The sequence below is a fragment of the Panthera tigris genome, chromosome D1 (genome assembly GCF_018350195.1).
Source record: "Panthera tigris isolate Pti1 chromosome D1, P.tigris_Pti1_mat1.1, whole genome shotgun sequence".
Lineage (NCBI taxonomy): Eukaryota > Metazoa > Chordata > Mammalia > Carnivora > Felidae > Panthera > Panthera tigris.
Window position 1 is genome coordinate 88,002,633 of NC_056669.1, and position 24,049 is coordinate 88,026,681.

At 38.7% G+C, this 24,049-nt stretch overlaps 1 protein-coding gene across 4 annotated transcripts in view; it reads left to right on the plus strand.

Annotated features, from left to right (window-relative positions):
* Positions 1-24,049, plus strand: part of PDHX (pyruvate dehydrogenase complex component X) — a 71,451-nt gene that overhangs the window by 2,966 nt on the left and 44,436 nt on the right. For all 4 annotated transcript variants that reach the window (XM_042957952.1, XM_007082050.3, XM_042957953.1 and 1 more), the window contains exon 2: positions 13,815-13,895. In XM_042957952.1, the coding sequence (XP_042813886.1) occupies positions 13,815-13,895 (81 nt within the window). The remainder of the gene's footprint in view (positions 1-13,814; positions 13,896-24,049) is intronic.

Below are 24,049 nucleotides of genomic sequence, written 5' to 3' on the forward strand. Positions count from 1 at the left end.
ACATAATGTATTCGCAGGTTCTGGATGTTAGGATGTGGGACATCTTGGAGGAGTCGGGGGTGGGAGGCAGGGTTGTTATTCTGCCTACCTCAGTAGCTCTCAGTGTTGTTGGGCAGCTTTAAGTTATTTGGAAATCTTGGGTTTTTTTATTTTCTAATATACGGAGCTAAAATTTGTCTCGTAACTTTCCACATACAGGTTTTTGTTTGTCGTGGTAAATACAGGTGGTGGTCCTTGAACTATTTATTTTACAAAGCATGAATTACATGGTGTTGGCTTGTTTTTCTCTGAGCTTGTTAGAAATTGTAATTTCATAAAAATAAACAACTATTTGGTAACCTATAGACTATAGGAATTAAGTACACTTACTGAATAATTTCTCTTTTCGTACATCTAATCCAGGATCTTAAACTCTGTCCGTGGGAGTCATACTTGGAGTATTGGTTTCCTTAAATGGTGTTTGTTGGCAACATTTTTATGAGCAATGACATGTGCCCCATGCTTAGTGCCATCTATGAATTAGGAAGTGGACCCTCATCAGCCACCATATCACATCTGCCAGCATCATGATCTTGCACTTCCAGCCTCCAGAACTGTGAGAAATAAATGTTGTTTATAAGCCATCCGCCTCAGGTATTTTATGACAGCTGTCCAAATGGACTAACACACTGGGCAATGAGGTCACTAACACGGAGCACGTGTTCACAAGAAGGGTACACGATTGAACAAAATTGGGTCTCTTCCAGCAAGAAAGGAGTCGGGGAAGTGGGTTTGAGAAGAACAAGTAGCACTGAGAGCTTACTATGTACCATGCACCCTTGTCAGCACTTTACATGACTTAATTCACTTAATACTCTCAGTGGCTGATGCTGTGCTCTGGTGATAGAACTCCAATTTCAACCCCGCTCTGCCTGACACCAGAACCTGTTTCCTTAACCACAGTCTACCTCAGTGTCAGGTGGTGGCCTGGCCGTAGCCATCAACAGAACGATGTCAGCATGCTGAAGCTGTGTTTACCATGTTTATATTCTGTGTGAACACCTCCGCTTTTTTTTTTTTTAAGTGAAGTGAGACCTATTTTAGTAATATCTACATTGTGAAATAGTATTTCAGTGACAGTCGTGATATCATTTTTTTAGAACAGTTTAACAGTTACAATTCTAGACTGACTGTATAAAGGGTGGCAGAACCCTTTAAGAGTTAGAGTATATGTTAATGTCTTCCTATCTGCAAGTTTCTAATTGATACACAGTTGCCCCTCGAACAACATGGAGGTTAGAAGCATTGACCCCTCCCACCAACGCAGTGGACAATCCATGTATAATTTTGATTGCCCCAAAACTTAAGTACTAATAGCCTGCTGTTGACCAGAAGCCTTACCAATAACATAAACAGTCAATGAACACATATTTTGTGTGTTATACATATCATCAACTGTATTCTTATATACATAACTTTTTCTTAAATGTTTTGGTACTTCTAGGCTATGTGGTTTGTGAGTTCTTTCAAATTGTTGCAGATCTCCAAAAATTTTCCCAATATATTTATTTTTTAAAAATCTGCATGTAAGTGGACCTGTAAATTTCAAACTCATGTTGTTCAAGGATCAACTGTCCTCTTGAGTGTGCCTAATTGTTAATGTCTTGACCTTCATTTGCCTTTTACAGCCAATGTGTAAATCCCCAAACTTACGCATGTGTCCATTTTTTTGCTAGACTCTTAAGTAATGATTTCTTTTTGTCCTGTTCCAAGATTGCAAAATAAATGGATTTAGGTAGAATTTTAATTTTATAATTTAATAGCAAGAAGACCAGTATTGCAAGCTGAAACCTCTTCTGTCGTGTTCAGTTTCTCCCACTCAGAGGAAGTATTTCCATAGCCATGGAGTACCTACAATTCTGGCCAGCTTCCTTACAGATGCACCATTGGATACTAAGTGTATGAAAGAATTAGCAGATTCTGTAAACAAAATGGAGGGAATGGTGATTTTATTTTATTTTATTTTATTTTATTTATTTTTGTACTTGGTAAGCAGTACATTTACTATAGCTAGTGATCTGCTCAATACTTTGCTGCAATCAAGGGCTTTCTTGTATTACATGAAAAATTTTAGGGAAGAATTAAGGTTGGCACATTTCAGGAGAACTTCCTTGGGATTGTACTGGTGCTAGGTTTTAGGGGAGACACAAGTCTGTTTGAAAACTGATAAAAGTTATACCACTTCTTCAGAAAAACGTGTACGTGCAAAATTTTGTATGTAGTTTCAGGAAACTTGTGAATCTCCCTGTAATTTATCTCTAAACACCAGTTAGTCTCCAGCCTATTTCCATAAACATGTCTGTCATTTCCTACAGAAAATAGTGCTATTTTGCAAGGATATTTACCATATCTGAGAACAAGAAGTGAATGTTTTTGTATAGGGGTTCCCATTATAAATAAATGGCTAGCGAATACATTTATATAAAGCCAGTTATTTGGAAATCTTGGTTTGAACTATTTCTTCAAATAGAGTGACCTCTTCTGCGGGTTGAAATTTTTCTAATTACTTAAATGCTATTCTCCTAAATCTTCTGTAGGGTCCTGCAGGGAATTGATGGCACCGTAAAAATGGGTAATTTGAGGAGAGTTTACTAGATGACTACTTTTTGTGAATTCCGGGTGTAGAGGTGGTGCTGTGCTGCGGGGCTATTTAGAGCAAGGTGCTGAGTGGCATCATGAAGAGGCATGGGAAGGGGGCAGTTGCTAGAGCTGGAAAGGAGGGAGCCTGCGGGGAGGATCCTGTGATGGAGGTGTGTTCTTCAGTTGAAGGATCTAACCAGCCCAGGTGGCTACACGGGGAGGGAGCTGGGGAAGTAAATACCTTGACCACCCCCCTCTCCGCTCTCCCTTCATCTCCTGCTTCTACTGCCCTGTGGCTGAACCCCGGTGGGTTCAAGGCACAAGGAAGCGTGTTGTCGAGGCACGCACAGTGGTCTGGGGAAAGTCGAGGGATAGATTCAGAAGGGCAGATGGGAGATCTCTCCCATCCCCTCCTGCCTCACACCCTTCAGTCATCTCACTTTGTACTTTAGGTGAGCACTGAAATACCAAGTACTGTATTGTTTATAAATATGGTGGCTCTCATGCTAAGAGAGGGGAAAAGAGCAAGTATAAGTTCACTGGGTTGTGTCCTGAGGCCAGTGCCTTGCACAAGAGTAAGCACAGGGTCTGTGTAACTGACCTGATGTTTAGTGGGATTTTTCTGTATACGTTTGAACAACTGGATAGGAATAGAGTCTATATAGTTTATGAGGCTGTTTGGGCACTTTATACAGGTAGAAAGATTTTGTTTTTGGAGCTGTGGCATCTAATTTTGATTTTTGTTATTTCACTTGTATCACAATTAGAGTCACCCCTGACTCCTTTCGTATGGCACATCTAGTCTATCAGAAATTCCTGTTGGCTCTACCTTTGAGATGTAATCTGACCACTCCTCACCAACTAGCATGGTCTAAGCTACCATGATCTCTGCTCTAGATTATTGCGAGTGTCCCAGTAGGTATCCCTACCATTACCCTTGGCCCAGTACAGACTGTTCTCCATGCAGCTTTCACAGTGCTTTTAAATTATAAATTAGATCATGCCAGTTCTCTGCTGCAAACCCTCCAAGGCTTCTTATTAAACTCAGTCTGAGATCTGAAGTTCTGACTGTGGTTTACAAGGCCCCCTATGGTAGGAACCCTCCGTTCCCTGACTTCAGCGGACCGCGTACCTCCTCACTTTCTCACTCCACTCCCGTGCGCCGCTTTCTCTGTGTGTTTGGAACATAGCAACAAGCATACTCTCTGCTCATTCTTTGTGCTTGCTGTTTCCTCTGTTTAGAAGGCTCTTCCATCAGATACTTGCATGGCTTCTTCCATTCAGCTCTGCTCATTTTATCAAAGGAGGCCTCTGATCAACTGATAAAATAGTTCTTCCACTGTCACTGTATTCCCTTACCTGCCTTTCTTTTCTTATTTCTTATCACCACCAGACACGTCATGTTTATTTTCTGTCTCCCCTCTTTAGAATGAAAACTCCATGAAAGCAGGAATTTTTGTCCGTTTTCACTTTTGATATCTCCAGCCCCTAGAAGAACACCTAATACTTGGTAGACTCTGAATAAATATTTGTTGAATAAACAAGTGAATGAACAAACAGGTGTCCTTGTCTTTCTCCTTTCTTCACTCCACTCCTCTGCCATGAAATGATCTTCCAGAAATGCCTCCCGTTTCTCTCTACCACTTTTAGAATGGAGGCCAGACATTTGAAGATCTAATGGAAGGTCCTAGGTGCCTTTTCAGTCTCTCAGGCCAAGCGGTCTCAGTGAGTAAAGGAGAACAGGTAACACATTCATGGGTAGCTTTTTTGGTACTTGAAGCCCCTCTATTTTAATTTTTCTGCAAGATTTATAGTTGCGACCCTGTCAAAGCAACTGTGCAGTGTTATTTTTTTCTGTAAATTGCAGATTTGTGAAGGTCAGCTGTTTATGTGGAACTGCAAACAAGTTCAGTTTTTAGTTGTGGTATTTCTCTTGCTCAAAAATTCTTTCATAGTTTTCCATTGCAGTTTAAATAACGTCAACCCCATTAACGAGGTATTCAAGTTAAGCTATAATAGTGCTGTAACGTACGTTTTTAACTTACATGCCCACTTTTTATGTTCATTCTGTTCCACTCTCCAGGCACTCTGAACTGTAATTCCCGCCTCCTTCTATGGATGTGATGCTCTCCTCACCTGGAATGTCTGCTCATTTTCTCACTTTGTTTTTTTTACCTAGCACAAAGTTTTTAAATTAAAAAAAAAAAATACTGTAGTAAAATATACATAAAATTCACCATTTTAATTATTTTTATGTGTTCAGTTCCATGGCATTAAATACGTCCACATTGTTGTGCAACCATCGCCACGGTCTTTATCTCTAGAACTTTTTTCATCTTCCCAAACTGAAACCCTGTGTCCCCTAAACAAAATCTCCCCTTTCCTTTCTCTCCCCAGGCCCAGGTGACCACCTTCTTTCTATCACTATGAATGTGCCTGTTCAGAGTATCTCATGCAACTGGAATCCTACATCGTTTGTCTTTTTGTATTTAGCTAATAGCATAGTGGCTTCAGGTTTCATCTGTCCTGTTGCCTGTATTCCAATTTCATTCTTTTTTTAAGGTTGAATCATATTTCATTGTAGTTCTATAGCACATTTTGTTTATCCATTCATCTGTCGATGTACATTTGGGTTGTTTTCACCTTTTGGCTGCTGTGAATATTGCTCCTGTGAATATGGGTGTACAATATCTGTTCCAGCCCCTGCTCTCAGTTCTTTTGGGTGTATACCCAAACATAGGAGGCCTGGAGAAAATGGTAATACTTCTGTTTAATTTTTTGAGGAATCCTATGGGTTTCCATAACAGCTGCACTATTTTACTTCCTCCCCAACAGTGCACAAGGATTCTAATTTCTCCACATCTTGCTGACACTTGTTTTCTGGGGGTTTTATTTGTTAGGATGGGGTTTTTGTTTGTTTGGTTGGTTTTTTTTTTTTTTTTTTTTGGTTTTGTTTTTGATTTTTTTGATAATAGCCATAGCAGATTTTTTTTTTTCCTTTCTTGATCAGCCCAAGTCTCAGCTTTCATTGCTCTTTAGTACTCTTAGAGCATTTTTATCTACTACCCTCTAGTACTTGTGTATATATCTTGACTTCCCATTTAAACTGTAATCCTTTGGAGGTCAAGATTCTGGTCTTATATTGGTCTAGGACTAGGATAATGGGAGCTCAGGAGGCATTTACTGAGAGCCTGATTTGCTCCTTAGCTTTGGTAGTGAATGTTATGACAGCACCACTGAAGATCAAACATTTGCTGATGATTTTTTAAAAATGGTCATTTATTTATTTTGAGAGAGAGAGAGAACACAAGCCGGGGAGAGGGGCAGAGAAAAGGAGAGAGACAATCCCAAGCAAGCTCTGCACTGTCAGCACAGAGCTGGACACGGGGGTCAAACCCACAAACCATGAGATCATGACCTGAGCAGAGATCAAGAGCTTAACCGACTGAGCCACCCAGGTGCCCCCACATTTACTATTGATTTTAATGAGAATTTGGTTTCCAAACGTACACTACAGTTAAAATAGAGATCAAGAGCTAGTGTATTGTAGCTGTGAGAATGAGGCCAGGTTAGGTGAAGGAAAGAGTAGAAAGGAAACCTTCGTGTTTAGGGTTGAGATGTGAGAGGAACAGTGAATCTATTTTTCATTACTTGAGGAAGGAATTGTAATGCACGATATGGTAACACATATAGCCAACTCCGGATGTGTGCGAGTTCACCCTCTTAACCGTTTCTGTGCTACCTGTCAGTAATAATTAGCTAACGTTTTTGAGACTGACTGGCTGTTTGCCAGCCCCACCCCCACCCATGAAGACTTTGCACGTGTTAACCTTATTTAGTCCTTACGAACTGTTCTACAGAAGAGGCAACTGAGGCACAGAAGGAGTAGGTGACTTGTAAGTGGTGGATCTATACTAAACCTAGGCGGTTTGGTTCCAGCGCCTGTGCTCTAAATCACTATGGTATGCTGCTGCCGCTTGTTAGGATTTTTATAAAATTAACTAAACATGTTTATTAAATAATAAAATATTTACTTTAACACAGTAATACATGCATATAGTTTAAACAGATAGTACTGAAAGGTTATAACAATGCAGCAGATCTCCCCATCTCTCCCTGCTTTCCCAGTCTTCTTTCTTATAAGCAACAGGTTTTGTCTCTTTGTTCCAGCGTTTGTTTGTCTTCCTATTTCTGTTTTACATATTACCTGTGGGTGAGTGCTGGTCAGTGCCATCCCCTAGGTTTTCCCTCTCTTGTTCCTCCAGTGTAGTTACTTTGCAATTCTTGGTTAAATCCGCATTCAGTGTTTACACTGAATACATCTTGAGATTGTCCTATATTGTCCCAAATTATCATTGTTACCTTTCTTACTGTTGGCTTTTCCTGTATTGTTGCCTTAAAATTTTTTCTTTAGTTTTCTCTGATAACTATTACTGATTCATCCCGCAGTATCTAATAGCTTCTCAGCACAGCTTGCCGTATTGTCAGTCACATCAGATAATCTGCTAATTTCTTTATACACTTCCTGTATACCCCCACATGTGTAAGTTGATCCTTCATTCTAAAGGTCTTCTCTTTTGCCTTCTCCAGAGAAACAGTCTCCAGTGTCCCAGTCTTCTGTTGAATGAGGAAGGGTTGTTACCCAGCACTGGACTGCAGGAGGGGATCCAGTTAGCATTCAGATAGCATTCCCCAGTTCCTCGTACAGCTGGTTCCTGGGCGTTTGGGCAATTCTGTTGCATGAACGGGTGATTATCTCAGCTTTCCCCACTGCTGGCTTAGGATTCAGCTTACTGGAATCTCTTTGGACAACAATTACTCATCTCTTTACTTTTCTGCCTCCAAATTTGTGTGCTGTTACTCCTCCTTTTTGCCCTGTCCTTGTGGGGTTTATCTAAAAATAACCAAACAAAAGTACTTTTTTGTTTGTTTGTTTTGTTTTCTCAGTGTTAGATAAGTTTTGGGCACAGAGTGAAATTGGATAAACTTACCAGAGAAAACTAGTAAAATGTAGATTATAAGAAACAAAAGAAATAAAAAGCACGTATATACCATCACCAGCCAGAGAACCACTGGTGCCATTTTGGAGCACATCCTTCAGTCCGTGTGTGTACAAGCGAAGCAGGTGGGAAATGGATGATGCCGCATATACTGTTTGTGGGCCATCTTTTACCACGGCAGGACCTGTAAATGCCATTTTCACAAACTATTACGCATACATTTTCTGTTGTCCATTGACATTTTCAATTTATTCTTACACTGGTACTACACCTAAATCACTGTTTGAATAAAGAAGACTTCTACGACAAGTACTCATTTTTAAGAAAATTTGCTTTAGTTACTTCATTCTGTGTTATCTCATGCAGCCTGCAGGTGGCACAATTGTTTTATTTTTAACAGAAATTCTAAAGGTTAATTATATGTAGTGAGCTCTTGCATTGGAAAGAGAGGCGCTTAAATGAGCAACATCTCTTCCTATTAGAGAAGAAGCAAATTAGTGTTAAGAACAGGGAGGCGCACTAAGAAAGTATTGAATTATTTATTTCTTCATTTGGTCTATCTTCACGATTTTTTGTGTATTTGCATAATAGTCCCTTAAATGGACCAGAGCCTGATGCTCAAGCAATATTCATATGTAAACTGCTGAATTTCCTTAATTTCCTTCGTCAGAGTGATAGGGCTTAGATCTGCTTCATATTAACCACAAAGCAATCTGTTCTGCTTTTATATTTTAAGAGTTTGCATATATTATTATTATTTTTTTAATCTGGAGATCTTTTGGAGTTGATGTATATATCATCAATTTAAAGCTTTGATATAATTACTGAAGTATGAATGTTTTGTTCTTAGGATAAAAGAAGTTCTTTAGGGAACCAGAAGTAGAAGTAGATTAGTGTACCTTATTTGAAGTTGAAGACAATTATTCTGCAGAAAGATTGAAAGACCAGATTTGAAGAAATATAGGAATTACTTAGAGAAACTGCTGTAAAATTCAGTGATTGATAGATTGCTGTGTGCCTGATAACGACATGGAAGGCAGCAATATACTAAACAAAAAAGGTTGATTGTGTCATTCTATTAAAGAAAACAAAAGATTAGAATAGTTCTAGTGAGGGGCGCCTGGGTGGCTCAGTTGGTTAAGCATCTGACTTCAGCTCAGGTCATGATCTCGTGGTTCGTGGGTTCGAGCCCCGCGTCGGGCTCTGTGCTGACAGCTCAGAGCCTGGAGCCTGCTTTAGATTCTGTCTCCCTGTCTCTCGGCCCCTCCCATGCTCACTCTCTGTCTCTCAATAATAAATAAACATTAAAACAAAATAGTTCTAGTGATTTTTGAGGTTCCACTTTTTTTTTTTTTAATTTTTTTTTTTCATCGTTTTTTATTTATTTTTGGGACAGAGAGAGACAGAGCATGAACGGGGGAGGGGCAGAGAGAGAGGGAGACACAGAATCAGAAACAGGCTCCAGGCTCCGAGCCATCAGCCCAGAGCCTGATGCGGGGCTCGAACTCACGGACCGCGAGATCGTGACCTGGCTGAAGTCGGACGCTTAACCGACTGCGCCATCCAGGCGCCCCGAGGTTCCACTTTTTAAAATCATTATGTTTTAAATATAAACTGGAAATGTACATTGCCACAGTCCTCTTTTTTTAATTACAGAAGGACTTCACAAGCTATTAGCTATAATTTGTTAGTTTGATACAAAGGAATAAAATGCTAACACTAAAATGACTACCAGAGAGTTAAACTCTAAAATTTGTGTGTATTTTTGAGTATTAATTGAAATAACTGGTAGGACCAGTGGAGAATAAAACACATTTCCTTTATTCTTATTCATAGTTGTGCCCAGTTATTAGGAAATGTAATCTCATTTCGAGGCCTCCTCAGTTCGACAGGAAAAAGGTAGAACAGACTGCTTACTGGAATGGAAAGAGAAACTATATTTAATTTCTAATGAAAGTAAAAATATTAGGTATAGGCCAAAATTCCAAGAAGTCTAGAAAAGCCCATACTATCTGAATAGAATTGATGACAGCCATAAAGGGCAGGTATTAATTATGTGCAGCCTGTCATTCAAAGATGATATGATTGCATACTTGCTTCATCACTGGAAAAAATACATATGGAAAAGGTATGTATAATGTTCCAGTCGAAAGAGGATACACTAGAATGAAATACGTACCATTATTAGTAAATTAATGTTTATGTTTTGACGTAATTTTCTGGCATGAGAATCTGAGGGTAGATTGGCTAGATTAATCAGAAAATACATTGCACATTTTATTTTCTTTAGTAAGCTGGTGTAATCAATCAAGAGATAGTACCAAATATGAGACATGTCCAAAATGTCTTTCTTTGTCTTTTATCACCTTCACTTCAGAGCAAAGGTAGTGATCTCTTATAGAATTGTTATATTTTATTGTCATTATTCAGAGAAGCAATTTCAATTCATCCTTGAAGGGTGGCTGTGTGAGGAATGATTATGTTCTTTTTATTTTTAAAATATGAAAATTTTCAGTTCTTGATGTGGTAATTTGGAAAATAATACTTAATAAATACAAAAGTTTCGTAATATAGTCCTTAACGTCAGGAATAATGGAAATGTGAAGGTCTCGTAGGTGTGAGATTATGATAGGAGTTAGAATCATAAAATAAATATGAATTGTAACATGGTAACTAGAACGAAGGTATAAAAATATTGAAGTGAGATTTTGTTTTGGAAGACTTGATTTAGGGTTTGTCATAAATTAGAATCTGGACGTAGAATCACTGAAGTCCATTTATATTGCTGCTCTGAAGTGGAATCTATTTGCTATAAAGTTAATATATATGTGATTATGAATAATTCTGTCTCATAACACCAGCCTTCTTCTTGATGGAAGCAATGTATTAGGACTTTTTTTAAAGCTGTGTTTTTCAAGAAGAGGCTGACCTCTTATCGTCATGCTATTAGAAGGTAATTTTTTTTTTTTTCAAACCCCCTTTGTCACTATGAACTTAAAAAAATTAAATGCTGAGGCTTGGACTTGCTTAACTTTGTGAAGACAAATGTTTTTGTTTTCTAAATCAAGCCATGAAAAATATGCAAAAGGCATACACAACATAATGTAGGGAATTAGAAAGCTCATTTTATTGTTTCCAAATGTGGTTAGTTTGTCAAGCGTTGAGCACTTTTTAAGAATTCTTCCAATTAAGCATAGGCTTGTTAAGGGTTCGGGTGTGGAGGTGCATCACTAATGTTAAGTTTGCCTGTGTGTGTTGTGCTTTCTCTAAATGCACTTCCCCGAATTCTAATTTACTTCAGAATTTAGTACTCTGGTGTTTATAGACAACAGTGCACTGGGGTTGTACATAGTAGTTTGCATTCTTTTCTACCCATTCAGTATCTTAATGTGCCTTTTTTAGTCCATGAGGACTTATTTCACTACAGAAAAAATGCAAAGATTTTTGTAAGCTGTGTTACATTCATGGTTTGCATTTCAACTAAACCTAGCTTGGAAGTTAAATGAAACCGTTTTTCAGTGAAAGTTCTCGAAAGACATAATGCACAGGAGTTGATGGCTTGTGTTCGTTCGCCAGTCTCTTCTGAGATAACTGTGTTTTAACAATAAATCGGGTGTTAATAAGAAATAAGTGACTTAATAATAAGTCAATTATTAATAAATAATAAATGAGGATTTATCAGGAGTTAGGAAAGTCATTGTGGCTATTTTTACTCCGTTATTTTCAAGGTACAATGCACTTAATGATTACTTGTTTTCTGCTACATTCAGAATATTCATTGTCGGTACGAAAAGTGGTTTCTCAATGCCCGAATTCTTTAAGCCTAAGGTAGGGAAAGGGCTTTTTGGGATATTTGACTGAAGATATGAAAAATGTTCACATGGACTTGCAGTGTCTGATTTGCTGTGTTTGAATTTCTGGGTGAAGAGACAGTGATTAATTAATGATCTATATTTGTGAGGATCATCAATTAATGATGAGAGGTAGTACCATGTAGTAGAGGATAGCCTTGAGGTTTAGGCAGGAAGAATTCGAATCCCTTAATCAATGGCTTGTAGTTTTCTCATTGATGAAATGGGCATATTGACTTAGAGTTTGGTTTGGACTCCACCATTGTTGGGGTATAAGGAGTGATAATTCTACTTTTCTGTCCTTAGAGTTCGGTGCCCATTGAGAGAGAGGCAAAAAAGTCAGATGGGGATCAAAGTAACAGTTTTAATGCTGGCGGTTTTGTTGTATTGGAGAATGTGACTTAGATCTGTGGCCCTCTACAGTTAGGCTTCTCAATATCACCCCATATTTTTTCTTAATTTTTTTGGATGTTTTATTTACTTTTGAGACAGAGAGAGACAGAGCATGAGCAGGGGAGGGGCAGAGAGAGAGGGAGACCCAGAATCCGAAGCAGGCTCCAGGCTCTGAGCTGTCAGCACAGAGCCCGACGCCGAAGTCGGAAGCTTAACCGACTGAGCCACCCAGTCGCCCCAGTATCACCCCATATTTAGACTTTGGGCTTTCATTTGAGGAGAGTTCAAACACACAAACACGCATACCTGAATTGCTTCCTCACACCCAGTGGACCCTGATGGCAGAAACAGAGGTAGGCCTGCTCTCTGTCTTTGAAAGGCATATGCATTTATGCCTAGCACAGGAAGCGCTGAAAGAAAAATGCAAGTTCCCTAAGGAAGGCAATTCTTGGGTAAAATGAGGAAGAAGCTGAGGCAGGTATGTGGGCTTGGTGGAGAGAGGACAGAAACTTCCCTCCAAATGGTTCAGAGATGGAACTCCTTTACCATGAAGCTATAGGAACTTTCCCCTTGAAGTCACAGTAAATTATTAGTTTCCCAAAGGATATATTTAACCTCCTTTAACATTAGTGTTCAGTTCCCTTGCTTTTAACCCTAAAACATCAATGGGGGGAAAAAAAAGAAGAAGCCCTTTTCTGTGCTCTTCCTCATTTGAAATATTACATGTGCTATATAGGGTTTTGCTTTTTTGGGTCAGACAGTTGAATAATCTGAGGATAGAATAGGTTCTGTGGAAGGTTTCAGGGAATGTAATTTCTTACCATGGCTACTGCTGATAGCTGGAATATGCTGTTAACTGTTTTATTAGTATAAACTTTATGTGAACTTAATGTGCCGACTGTGTGCTCTTTGAGTGTAGTCCTGGACACTGGACAACTATTGGAAAAGCACATCTGGACAAATATAGAGACTGTGAGACTGTGTCCCTTTTAGACTGTGAAGCTGTGCTTCACTGAATGGTGTACCTTTTGGGGTCCCTAGTTAAATTGTGGTGGGGAACACAATCTGAGGTCGATTTAACCATGGAGGTTCGCTTGCCTGGTCATCTTTGACAAGGCAAGTCTTGACTTCAGTGCTTACCAGTAAGAACCTTTGATTCTTGAATAGTGTGATAGGAGAGGGAACTAAAAAAGACAATCAGTTTCTTAAAGTCTAATCTTGATTACTTTGTTGTAGGTTATGAGAACCCTAGTTTTTTTTCTTTTTTTCTTTTTTTTGTTATTTATCTTTTCCTTTGATCATTTTACTTGTAAATATACATACATATATATGTACATGTATATGTATATACATATATATATATGTATGTTGCGGTAACAAACATGAAGGAGAAGGAGATGAAACATAAATCAACTTTTTTTTTTTTTTTTTTCTAATCTTGTAAGCATCTGGTTTGAAAATACACAGAGAGGACTGGGGAACTATGAAAAACGAGTTGAAATATTCCGTAAGAGTGTTATTTAAAAAAATACATAAGAATTTTATGTTTTCATGCCATTTACTGGACCCTGAATTTGACCACTTGGGAGTCTTAAGTTTTGGAATATTTTCCTTCTCAAATTGAATTTGATTTTAGAGTATTTGGCCTTTTTATTGATGCCTCGTGAGGGTGCATTCTTTTTTCGTGACTAATTTTTTTTTTTTAATTTTTCAAAATGTTTATTTATTTTTGAGAGAGGGAGAGGCAGAGCATGAGTGGAGGAGGAGCAGAGAGAGAGAAAGAGGGAGACACAGAATCTGAAATAGGCTCCAGGCTCTGAGCTGCCAGCACAGAGCCTGACGCAGGGCTTGAACTCGGGAACAGCGAGATCATGATCTGAGCCGAAGTCAAACGCTTAACTCACTGAGCCACCCAGGCACCCCATCTAATATTTCTGTTTTTAAATTCCAGTTGATCCCATTAAGATACTGATGCCATCGCTGTCTCCTACAATGGAAGAAGGAAATATTGTGAAATGGCTAAAAAAGGAAGGTAAGCAAGTACTCCACTAATGCCTTGTGTTATTTCATCATTTGGGGTTCTTTTCCAATCAGTTGTGTTATACAATACATGAATTAAATCATGTCCTCCGCTCATTAATCTAAGTGTTTTTAGATAAAATTTTCCCATGGCAATATAATGTAGCAAAGGTTTTCTGATTCAGCCTGTATCTTTTCACAAGCAGAGAATGGCAAAATATTTTGGGGTTTTTGTTGTGTTTCAGTCCTTATACTTAGTTTTTAGTTTCAGCATCATAAATTTGTTGATCTCCTTATGTTAATCTGTGGCTTTATGATGATTCTGTGTATGTGTGTGTGTTTTTCCTGAAGCTAAGCAAGTTGATTATGAATGTCATTGGCAAGAACAAATAAGTAAGGATAATAAAGAAAGCTCCCAAAAGAAGAGACTGGAGAAGGAGTCTAGCCCTGCTAGATAGTAAGTGTGTTATTATGCCTCTGTCATGCAGGGACATGGGGACAATTACTGTGAAGGCATCTGGAGAAGGAGACTTTATTTTTCTGGTGGCTGCTTTCTTTTCCTTTTTTTGCCCCTCTGGCCGCTGCCATGTGCGATGGTAGAAAACCTGCGCCCACGCGGGTATTGACTGGGGGACAGCTTCTTTCAGCCATCTTTCCCTGTGCTTTACTCGGTCTGCAATACGTTAAAGTTTTGTGGAGGAAAGAGGATGCGTCTCCAGTCCCTATTAGAGGTTGTTAGACAGAGAAATGGACCAGATGAATTCCCCGTAGCCATTACTATGCTTCAGCTTGAGAAATAGTGAACCAAATGTTAAAAACAGAAAGAGGGGAGCAGAATGGATGACATGGCTTGGGATGCTATGTCTGATTCCAGAGACTGGCCCTGGCAAGGACTTCTAGGATGTCTGTATGTGACTCAGTGGGCACAGATGTCATCCAGGCAAATGCTGGTATTGGGTGGTCTAGTCTGGTGCTTATAAAATGGCACTGAGAGAATTTAGGTGGTAGGCAGGAATTCAGAGTGTGACAGTTAAGCTATGATTCCAGGACACTCCTGGTGTCACTTTTGTAAGTGATGACAGTTACGGGGATTGGGAAGAAGGCTACAAGTATTCACTTCTGAAACATAGCCAAATTGGCTTGAGAGTTTTGAGAGAAAGCCCCCTTTCTTTGAGGGAGACTAGGAGTGCTAGGAAAGGCAATACGATAGGTTACAGAATGGACCTCACGGCAGGAGCTTGGGACTATGGGTTGGGCCAATATGGAGGCTAGGAGGTATGGTACATTGAGGCTACCCAGATGACCATGACTGGTCTTGGCCGCGCTAGAGACCATGCTTGGTTGGAAGCATTACTTAATTCCGTTCCTTAGTGGGGAATATGTCTGCATTTTGATACTTCTCCTTCCCCCGTTATGACTAGCATAGTAATTGGAACACACCTGCCAGTACGGTAAGTGGTTGATCAGTAAGTGTATTAGCAGAGGGAAAGAGGAAGCTAAAAGCAGGCGGTGTGTCAGGGATATAAGAGAGCTTTGCAGATGAGGTACTATTTGCCTTGGTCCTTATAGAATACTGGGGTTTTATTTAAAAAAGAGAAATAGGGGCGCCCCGGTGGCTCAGTCGGTTGAGTGTCCGACTTCGGCTCAGGTCATGATCTCACGGTTTGTGGGTTCGAGCCCCGTGTCAGACTCTGTGGTGTCTGTTTGGAGCCTGGAGCCTGCTTCAGGTTCTGTGTCTCCCTCTGTCTCTGCCCCTCCCCTGCTCATGCTCTGTCTCTCTCTGTCTCAAAAAAATAAATAAAAACATTAAAAAATAATAAAAAAATTTAAAAAACAGAAATAAACACAAAAGTGAGGAAGGACGTGGGTAATGTAAATGATTTGGCAAGACCTTGGAAGTGAGATATCACGACATATATTTTGGCAACAGCAGGTAGCTCAGGCTGCATTAAGGGTGCCGCGTGTGTGCGGTCAGATAGGTTATAGGAAGGAACATCGATACCAATCGTCAGTTTGTCAGTCTGGGAGGGTCCCTATCCTAAAGCCAAGGTATCCACACTTAGGGTTATTTTATAGGAAGTGGTTTCTGTGTGCTTTTTTGAGCCTTGTTAGTAGCATTACACTGAACGGAGCGGGTCCTCACAGCGCTCTGGTATCAAGAGCAAACTATAGGTGATTTAAGAGCCCTCTTTGCCTGCTCACACTTGAAAAGTCAACCCTGAGGACTTTCGGTCAGTATGACTATCTAAAGAGATGGGGTAGGGCCTCTGCTCACTACTGGATAAAAAACTATAAAACAAATTTCTTAATGGTAAGTAGCGCTTAAATACAAGAAAAGGGAGTCATCAAATGCCCGCAGCATCCGTAGTGGTCGGTGGGAGTTGAAGCCATGTGCCCCACTTGGCCTGAGCTGGAAGAAGAATAAATGAGAGTGGGAACAGGTGTTTTTGAGCGGGGAGGAGGGAAGGAAGAGAAATCAAGAATTAGGTTTAGGCTTCGACGTGGTAAATTTGAGATGCTTATTAGACATTCAAGCAAAGATGTTGAATGGACAACTGGTTGTATGATTTGAAGTTCATGAGTGAAGTCATCAGCATATGGATGGAATTTAATGCCATATGATAACAGGCAAATTCATTTGTTTGACTTGATATGGAATAAGAATGCCTACTCCCTTGAAAATTTGCTCTCATAGGCATGTCCTCATGAGGCTTTGAGGTTCACATTTATAGTACTTGCATTTTCTGGAACTCACAGGCAGAGGTAAAGTGGTTCTGGGCTGATAATCTTCCTGGGTTACCTGGCAGAAGCCATTATTCTGGAAGGACACAGCCTCCAATCCAAGCCATACAAGATTCCCAGATAAAGTCCCACTTACGAAGAGTTGACAGTCTCAAATTTAATATTGTACATGGAAGCAGTCTTTTAGGAGCAAGGGTCATGAGGCATAACAAGTCTCAGGACTAGATCTCCAAGGACTTAAGTTAATTGGAATTATTAGATACATAGAGATGTATGTTTGAAATGACTAAACATGTAAGAGAAATAGTTGAAAATATGAAAAGAGACACTCTGCAGAATGTCTAGGCAGATTTGGAAAGGACAAACAGAACTTCTAAGAATGAAAAATATTGTCTCTAAAATTAGAAGAGAAAAACTCAAGGTTGGGTTGAAGTGTGACTGAGCAAAGAATTAGTGAACAGAAGTCTATCCTGAGAAGATTAGCTTACATGCAGCCCAGAGACATAAAGCAGTAGAAAATATGAACAAGACATTGAGACATGGGGAATAAGATGAAAATCATCCAGTAATCCAATAGCAGGAATTCTAGAAGGAGAAAAGAGAGAATGTAATTTTCAAGGCAAAAGTAGCAGAGAATTTTCTAGAATTTGAGAAGGACATCTATCACTAAATGAAAGAGCCAGTGCTTCATTAAGAAGCACTCTGAGCAATTGGCTCTGCGTGGCTGCTATCTTTTAAAATAATTATCAGTATCTAAGAAAGCTTCACCTTTATAAATAATGGAATCAATTGGAATCTATTTTTAGGTTTCTTGTTCCTGATGAATTACAGAGCTTTGGCTATTTCCACATTCAATATGACAGAGTGTTGGTGTCATTACATAATGATTCAGACACAGAACAGCCTTTTAGGGTTATTATAAAAAGATTAAATTTCTTCACATTTTGAGGCAACTAGATAAGAAGGATTCTTTGGAGCACATTTGTCTTTCAGACTTCTAGCTCACTGGCAATCTGGTAAGTTATTCACATCCATTAGAATATGGAGAGTATGATGAAGAGCCAGGAGACATATGGTCTCATCATTCTGTTCTTTTTTCCTTTTGATTTTACAATGTGCCGTTTTCACATAGGAAGAGCCAGGATATGCTTTAAGCCCCTGGAGCATGTTTCCCTGAAGGTTGCTCTTAAAATTGTGTTCCGCCAACTGAAGAGAAATGTTTGTTTACTGATAGACTATAAATAATTGAGAGTAATCTTAATCTTTGGTCCAAAGATTCAGTAATTCGCTGTCTTCTTTTTTTTAAGTTCCATGTTTATGATTTAATTGTGATCTTTTGAGCGTAACTTAAAACTTCATTAATGTTTATGTACTGTACACATGTGACTGTATTTCTAAGTATGTTTGGTGCTCGATACATTTATAATCACTTGGTTCAGTCATTCTGTATTAAAAACATATTCATGCATAAAACTATACCATTTTTTCTTATTAGCTGTGTTTTAAAAAAATTATCTTGAGATCTTTTTAATGCATGATCAGTGTTATTTAAAACAATGAGTTTAGACCTTCAGACATGAAGAGGACTGAATGTTTTTTCATAGAAAAGAATAGTGTTTTGCCTAATTATAAATCTAGTTTATTTTTAAGCAAAGACTAATGATCTGATGACCTTTAATGGATAGTAGTTTGGTCTTACAAACCTATAATGTTTCTCTGAGACTGTAATTCACAACTATTATTACTAATGTCATGGGGGTGTGTGAAGGGTGTGTGGGGGTGTGTTTAAGCTAAGGCAGTGGGAAGAACTCTGGTCTGGGAATCACAGTTTGTCCTTTGGGGTTCCCACTCTGGCATGAAAATATCTGGGGGTGAGTTGAAGTAGTTGAAATCTAAGGAGTATCTCTAGCTTTAGAATTCTGTAATTCAATTTCATTTCGTTTTGTTGATGGATGTCTTGGAAATACTCAATAGCACATACATTTTTCCTATTGTTGATTGTTAGTTAGCAAAGCAGTTTCATAATGAGTATTAGAGTACTTAGTTTTAGTCTGGGATTATGTAAAGAGTATGCACTGTAAAATTGGTAGAGAAGACACTTCAAAAGTGACAGGTAACACGTACAACGTCAGAATCTCTTGAAAGGTGAACTGAGCTGTAATTCCCCATCTATTTTACAGGTTTGTTACTCAGAAAAATGTGCTTCAGATATTTTCAGTTTAATTAACATGGATATAACTTATTTTTTAATCAATTGAAATCAAATCTGTTAGAATAACAAAAGCAAGAAAATATTCTCATCCCCCCCCCCTTTTGTGAGCGCATATTTGAGGGTGTGAAAGACATTGTTTTCTTTCTTGAGATATTTCAGAGTATGAACTGTCTCATGAAACACTGTGGGACAAAACTCGGTTGAGGTAGTAGTAACATGAAGTACTTCCTGAGCCACAGTGTCTGGAACGTAGCGTGTGCCTCATCAGTGATGTCTCCTGCTGCCCCTCTTCATGTTATCCCTCAGAGACTGGCATTTCATGTGGACATTCCTGGGGATTATGACTATCTCAAATAGCTTTTATCTCACTAATGCAGAGTATAAAATTCCGAAGTGAAACTGTTTTTGAAGGGGTTGATGACTGTTTGAAGTGTTATCACTAGGGCCCATTGGAGAGTTACACGGGTCTCTGGCTTCCGTACAAGAGCTCTGGTGTCTGTTATTTTTGGGGATTTGTATCCATGTTTGTGGTGCTAAAATGAAAAACTTTTGAAACATGCATTTCACAAATAGCTTCACCATTTTTTTCCAGGATACGACTATTTTAACAGCTTTATTGAGGCATGATTTACACACCATAGATTTCACCTATTTCAAGTGCACAGTTCCATAATTTTTACTAAGTAGAAAGACGTGTGTGACCTCGCCAAAATCCAGTTTCAGAACATTTTTGTCACCCAAAAGATCCCTGGTGCCTGACTGCGTTCACTTCTTGCTTCCATCCCTAGTGTGATCTGCTTTCTGGCTCTAAAATTTTGCCTTTCCTGAGCATTTCCTGTAGTAGAATCCTGTAATGTGTCGTCTGTCTTGTGACTGGTTTCTTCCATTTAGCATGATTTTGAGGTTGGTTCATGTTGTAGGCTGTTCCTTCCTTTTATTGCTGAACAGCATTCCGTCAGCACACTTTTTTACATTTATTGTTAATATTTCTGTTATGTCAGAATTTTAGAATTGGGGGGTGCCCTTACTGATTACCGCTTTGTTTAATAGAATTTTCTGTGGTGATGGAAATGTTATGTATCTGCACTGCCCCATATAGTGAGTGACCCCTAGGCACATGTGTGTTGAGCACTTGAAATGGGCCATGTAATAAGACGTAAGAGGTCAGAAGGATGTGAAGGTTAATTTTGCCCAGACGTTTCCTTCTCTAACTGCTACTCACGCCTTTAGCCTTCAGGGCAGGACCTCCTCTGTTGGCCTAGGAGCCCAGCTGCCTGGGGTCTTTGGTCATACAAATGTCTTTTTGGGTGTAATGAAGTGGAAAGGGTTGGCAAACTCTTGAGTAGGGCCCCCTCCTCTGTCTTCACACGCTGCTGGAAACACTGATTGGATGGGATTGGCAAGGCCTGCTTGTTTGTAATCTTCAGTCAAATTAGGAACTTCTTGAAGCAGGTCTGTCTCATTTTATTATTATTATTTTTTACCATACAGTCTTGTATGTCATTTACATAGGGGCAGCTCGTAAGTATTTGTCGTGTAAACAATTGAATTATTTTGTTTCTAATCAGAGCTGCCATTCTGTTTCAACTTAGCACTAAAAAGAGGGGTTTTTCTTTAATGTCCATATAGGTGTGATTTACTTGGTCTTACAGATAAAATCTAGCTCTCTCCCACCACTACCACTATATACCCCTTTTAAATAAAGACTTGTATTGCTAATTTGTGGCAGGACAGAATTCTTTTGTTAAAGCCAGAGGATGTGTTTAGTTCATAAATATCACCATTGTGTTTGATCGAGACTCTACTTTATGCCCAGAATTTAAAAAGGGAAAGGGGAGCCTCTCTATTCTGCAGTCCTCCGCTCCGGCAGCCGCCCATCTGGACAAAGGAACGGACGATGATGCTGGCTTCGGTGCTGGGGAGCGGCCCCCGGGCGGGCCTCTGCTCTGGCCCCTCCTGGGGCCCGCACTCTCGCTCCGGGCCCGCTCCACCTCGGCTGCTGACGTGCACCACAAGGAGATGGGGCAGGGACACACAGGAACACTGCAGAGCCACCATCTCCTGCAAGCTGGCTGCTGAGGAGCTGTCTGTCACCTCACACCATCCATGATGCTCTGTCCTGGCCTCTCAGCCTTCCCCTCTAGAATACAAGCTCTTTGTGGACAGAACCATGTCTTATTGTTGCGTTTCTACCCAGTGCTTAGTAGAATGCCTTGTATACTGATGTTTGTTGAATGATCTGTTTGGAATGACAGAGTATAGGATAGGGAGTGAGGAGGAGTCCTGGTTCTTAATGGTTCTCAATAACATACCTAACGTTTTTATCTAAACGTGTTGTGAAGTGTTATTTGAAGATGTATTTGAAGCGTTAACCTAACATTTCCAGTTCCATGATCTTTTTTTTAAAGCAGCTACATATTCAAAACAAAACCATCCTGAGAGTCAGAGAGATTAAGTAGTTTGGTCAAGATTACTCATTAAGTGTCAGAGCTTGGACTCAAACCTGTGTCTGAGTTGGAAAAGTTCCTTGTAACTACTCTGCTTTGCAGCTTTTCTCAATTGTAGCACTAAATTGTTGATCAGGGCCCAAACGGAGGATACTTCGAATCATCATGGCTCGTTATTAGTCTCAAAATATTTTTCTGGCATTTACATTATGTTTGATTATTGATAACTCAAAGCTTAGCTTCATAAAATGAGGGGTAATGTGCCCTCATGTAATAATATGATGTTTTAAACTTTGCTGTGGTCTCTGAGGAAAGTTCGCCACATAACGAATCGATCCTTTTCTGTTTCTTTCTATTTTCTCTCTTGGCATTCTCATATAGCTAATATATATGTCTATGTTATGTGAATAGGTGTACATAAAATTAGAACACCGTAAAAAGGAAATAGGCTACCTGAGATGTTAAATGTTAGAAGCATGCTACAAATCAAATATTAGAACCAAATGAAATGTGAATGGTAGTTTGATGTATACCTTATGATGACATGAGAATTTGTGAAATTATTGGAGTTTTGTCCTCAAGTATTTTAATCTCAAAATCATTATGTGTGAAGCACTAGCTGGAGTCCAGGGTAATGAAGTAGAATGTAAAACATTTAAGATGTGTCCTGTTCCTATCGTGAAGAAGCTCATAGTCTGGTAAATAGAGGAAAACCCGATCGAAAAAGAAAATTAACAGTAGCAACATAACATTTTATAATGCAATTTGTGATGCATTTCAAATTAATTACAGCTGCTGTAGGAATTCAGGAATAGGAAGAAAGACATCTGAGTTGATCGATGGTTGATCTGTGGTTTTTAAAGGAATTTGCAATAGGTGAACACAAGTAATAACATATCATTTTACTATTTTCCTATGGGCAGAATTTCTAGATGTCTAGAAGTATTTAATGGCCAGGTTGCCTAGTTCAACTGTTTTTTCCATGGTTACAGCAGAAACATACAAGGGTGTGATTTTTTTTCCCTTTTGAAGTACAATCTGTTTTAACTATGGAAACATCTGTCATTATGAAGAAGCATGTAAGGTGATATAATCTGCTTTCTCTGTATGACATACAAGGTTCCTTTTTGGTCTGATTTCTGCTTACCTCACCAGCCTAATCTCTCATTGCTTCTCTCAGGTACTATTAGCCAGCTCCTCCAAAGTTTCCTGTTCTCTTTTGCCTCCTGGGCTTTGGGTATGTTGTGCCTTCTTGGATCACTGCCTCATTACTTGATTGTCTTCTCCTCATCTTTTCAGGCTCAGATTATTTATATATATATATATATATATATATATATATATATATATATATATGTATACATACACACACATACAAATATGTATATAGTATACATAATGCACATAAATAATATACATAGTAATGTAAATCTGTATATGTCTCCTTGGTTTAGGAAGCCTTTCACCTTGCAAAAACTGAATTTGATACCCCTCCTGAATGTTCCTATAGCATTCTGACTTTACCTAATCCCCACCATAATTTCCAATTTGTCACTAGGTAGTAAGCAAGCTTCCTGAGCTCAGAAATCTTAACTGTTTTTCCCCCCACTGCTGTATCCTCAATGCCCTCATGCATTTGCAATAAATATTTGTTGAGTAGAAAAATCTCCTTAGGGTTAGGCCAATCACCTTTCAGGTGTTTCATAAATACCATCTAACCGATATGTTTATTTCATTAAAATAGTTTGTATTGATGGTTCTGAACTGTTTTAACTGAAGATAATATAACCATCTATGTGAACATCTTGGAATACAGTGAAGTAGTTTCTGTACAGTGAACTTCCAGAGCATATTCATCTTAGGGCTTTAGATTTTCCTTCATGTTCTTTTATTGAGTGTGCCTATTGATACTGCTATACCAGCTATTTTTGGTTTATGTGTGAGGGAATGTATTTGTATGTTACATGCTTTTCTATACCTGTATTTTTATTGTGTTTTTGGTTTTAGGTCTGTCTCTTGTAAGCCACATTTCTCCAGATTTTATTTTACTTTTATTCATTTTGATAATTTCTGCTGCTTTTAGTAGGTTGTTTTAATCCATTTACATTTATTACAATTACTGATATATTTGGACTTATTTCTACAATTTTTGTGTGTTGTTTTTCTTTTCATGTGTCTGCCTTCAATTGGATGAAGTTTTTACTTAATTTTTCCTCTGCTTTTTTAAATGCTGTAGATTATATTTCTGTATATTTTTTTGGTGTACACTATTAGGTATTTTGGGTACATATTTAATTAAATTTTGCCAATAAAGTCTAGAGTTAGTTAGCCTTTTTTTTTTTTTGACCTATTTATGTCAAAGTTCTTAGCATGCTTTAACTATCAATGAAACATTCCCTTATCCAGCTTATTGTTTTTTAGAAGTTGAGTTTTACATTTTTTAAACCCTCAGAAATTAGCTTTTAAATGATTAATAGTTACCATTCTGTGAATCTCTAGTAATTTGCTTTGTGTAGCCCATGGGTCCCCTCTGTGTCTATTTTTCTTCTTGATGAACTGCATTTTCTAATAGTTCATCAATAGGTGGTAAATTTTCTTAACCTTTATATGTCTAAAGAATCCTTTTATTTGTGAATGATGGTTTGGCTGCATATAAAATTCTACAGTTCTTTTTCCCCAGCTTTTTGAAGATACTACTTTTTTGTCTTCTGATCTTTATTACAGCTTCTGAGAAGTGAGCTGTCATTCCATTGAAGTAATCCGTTT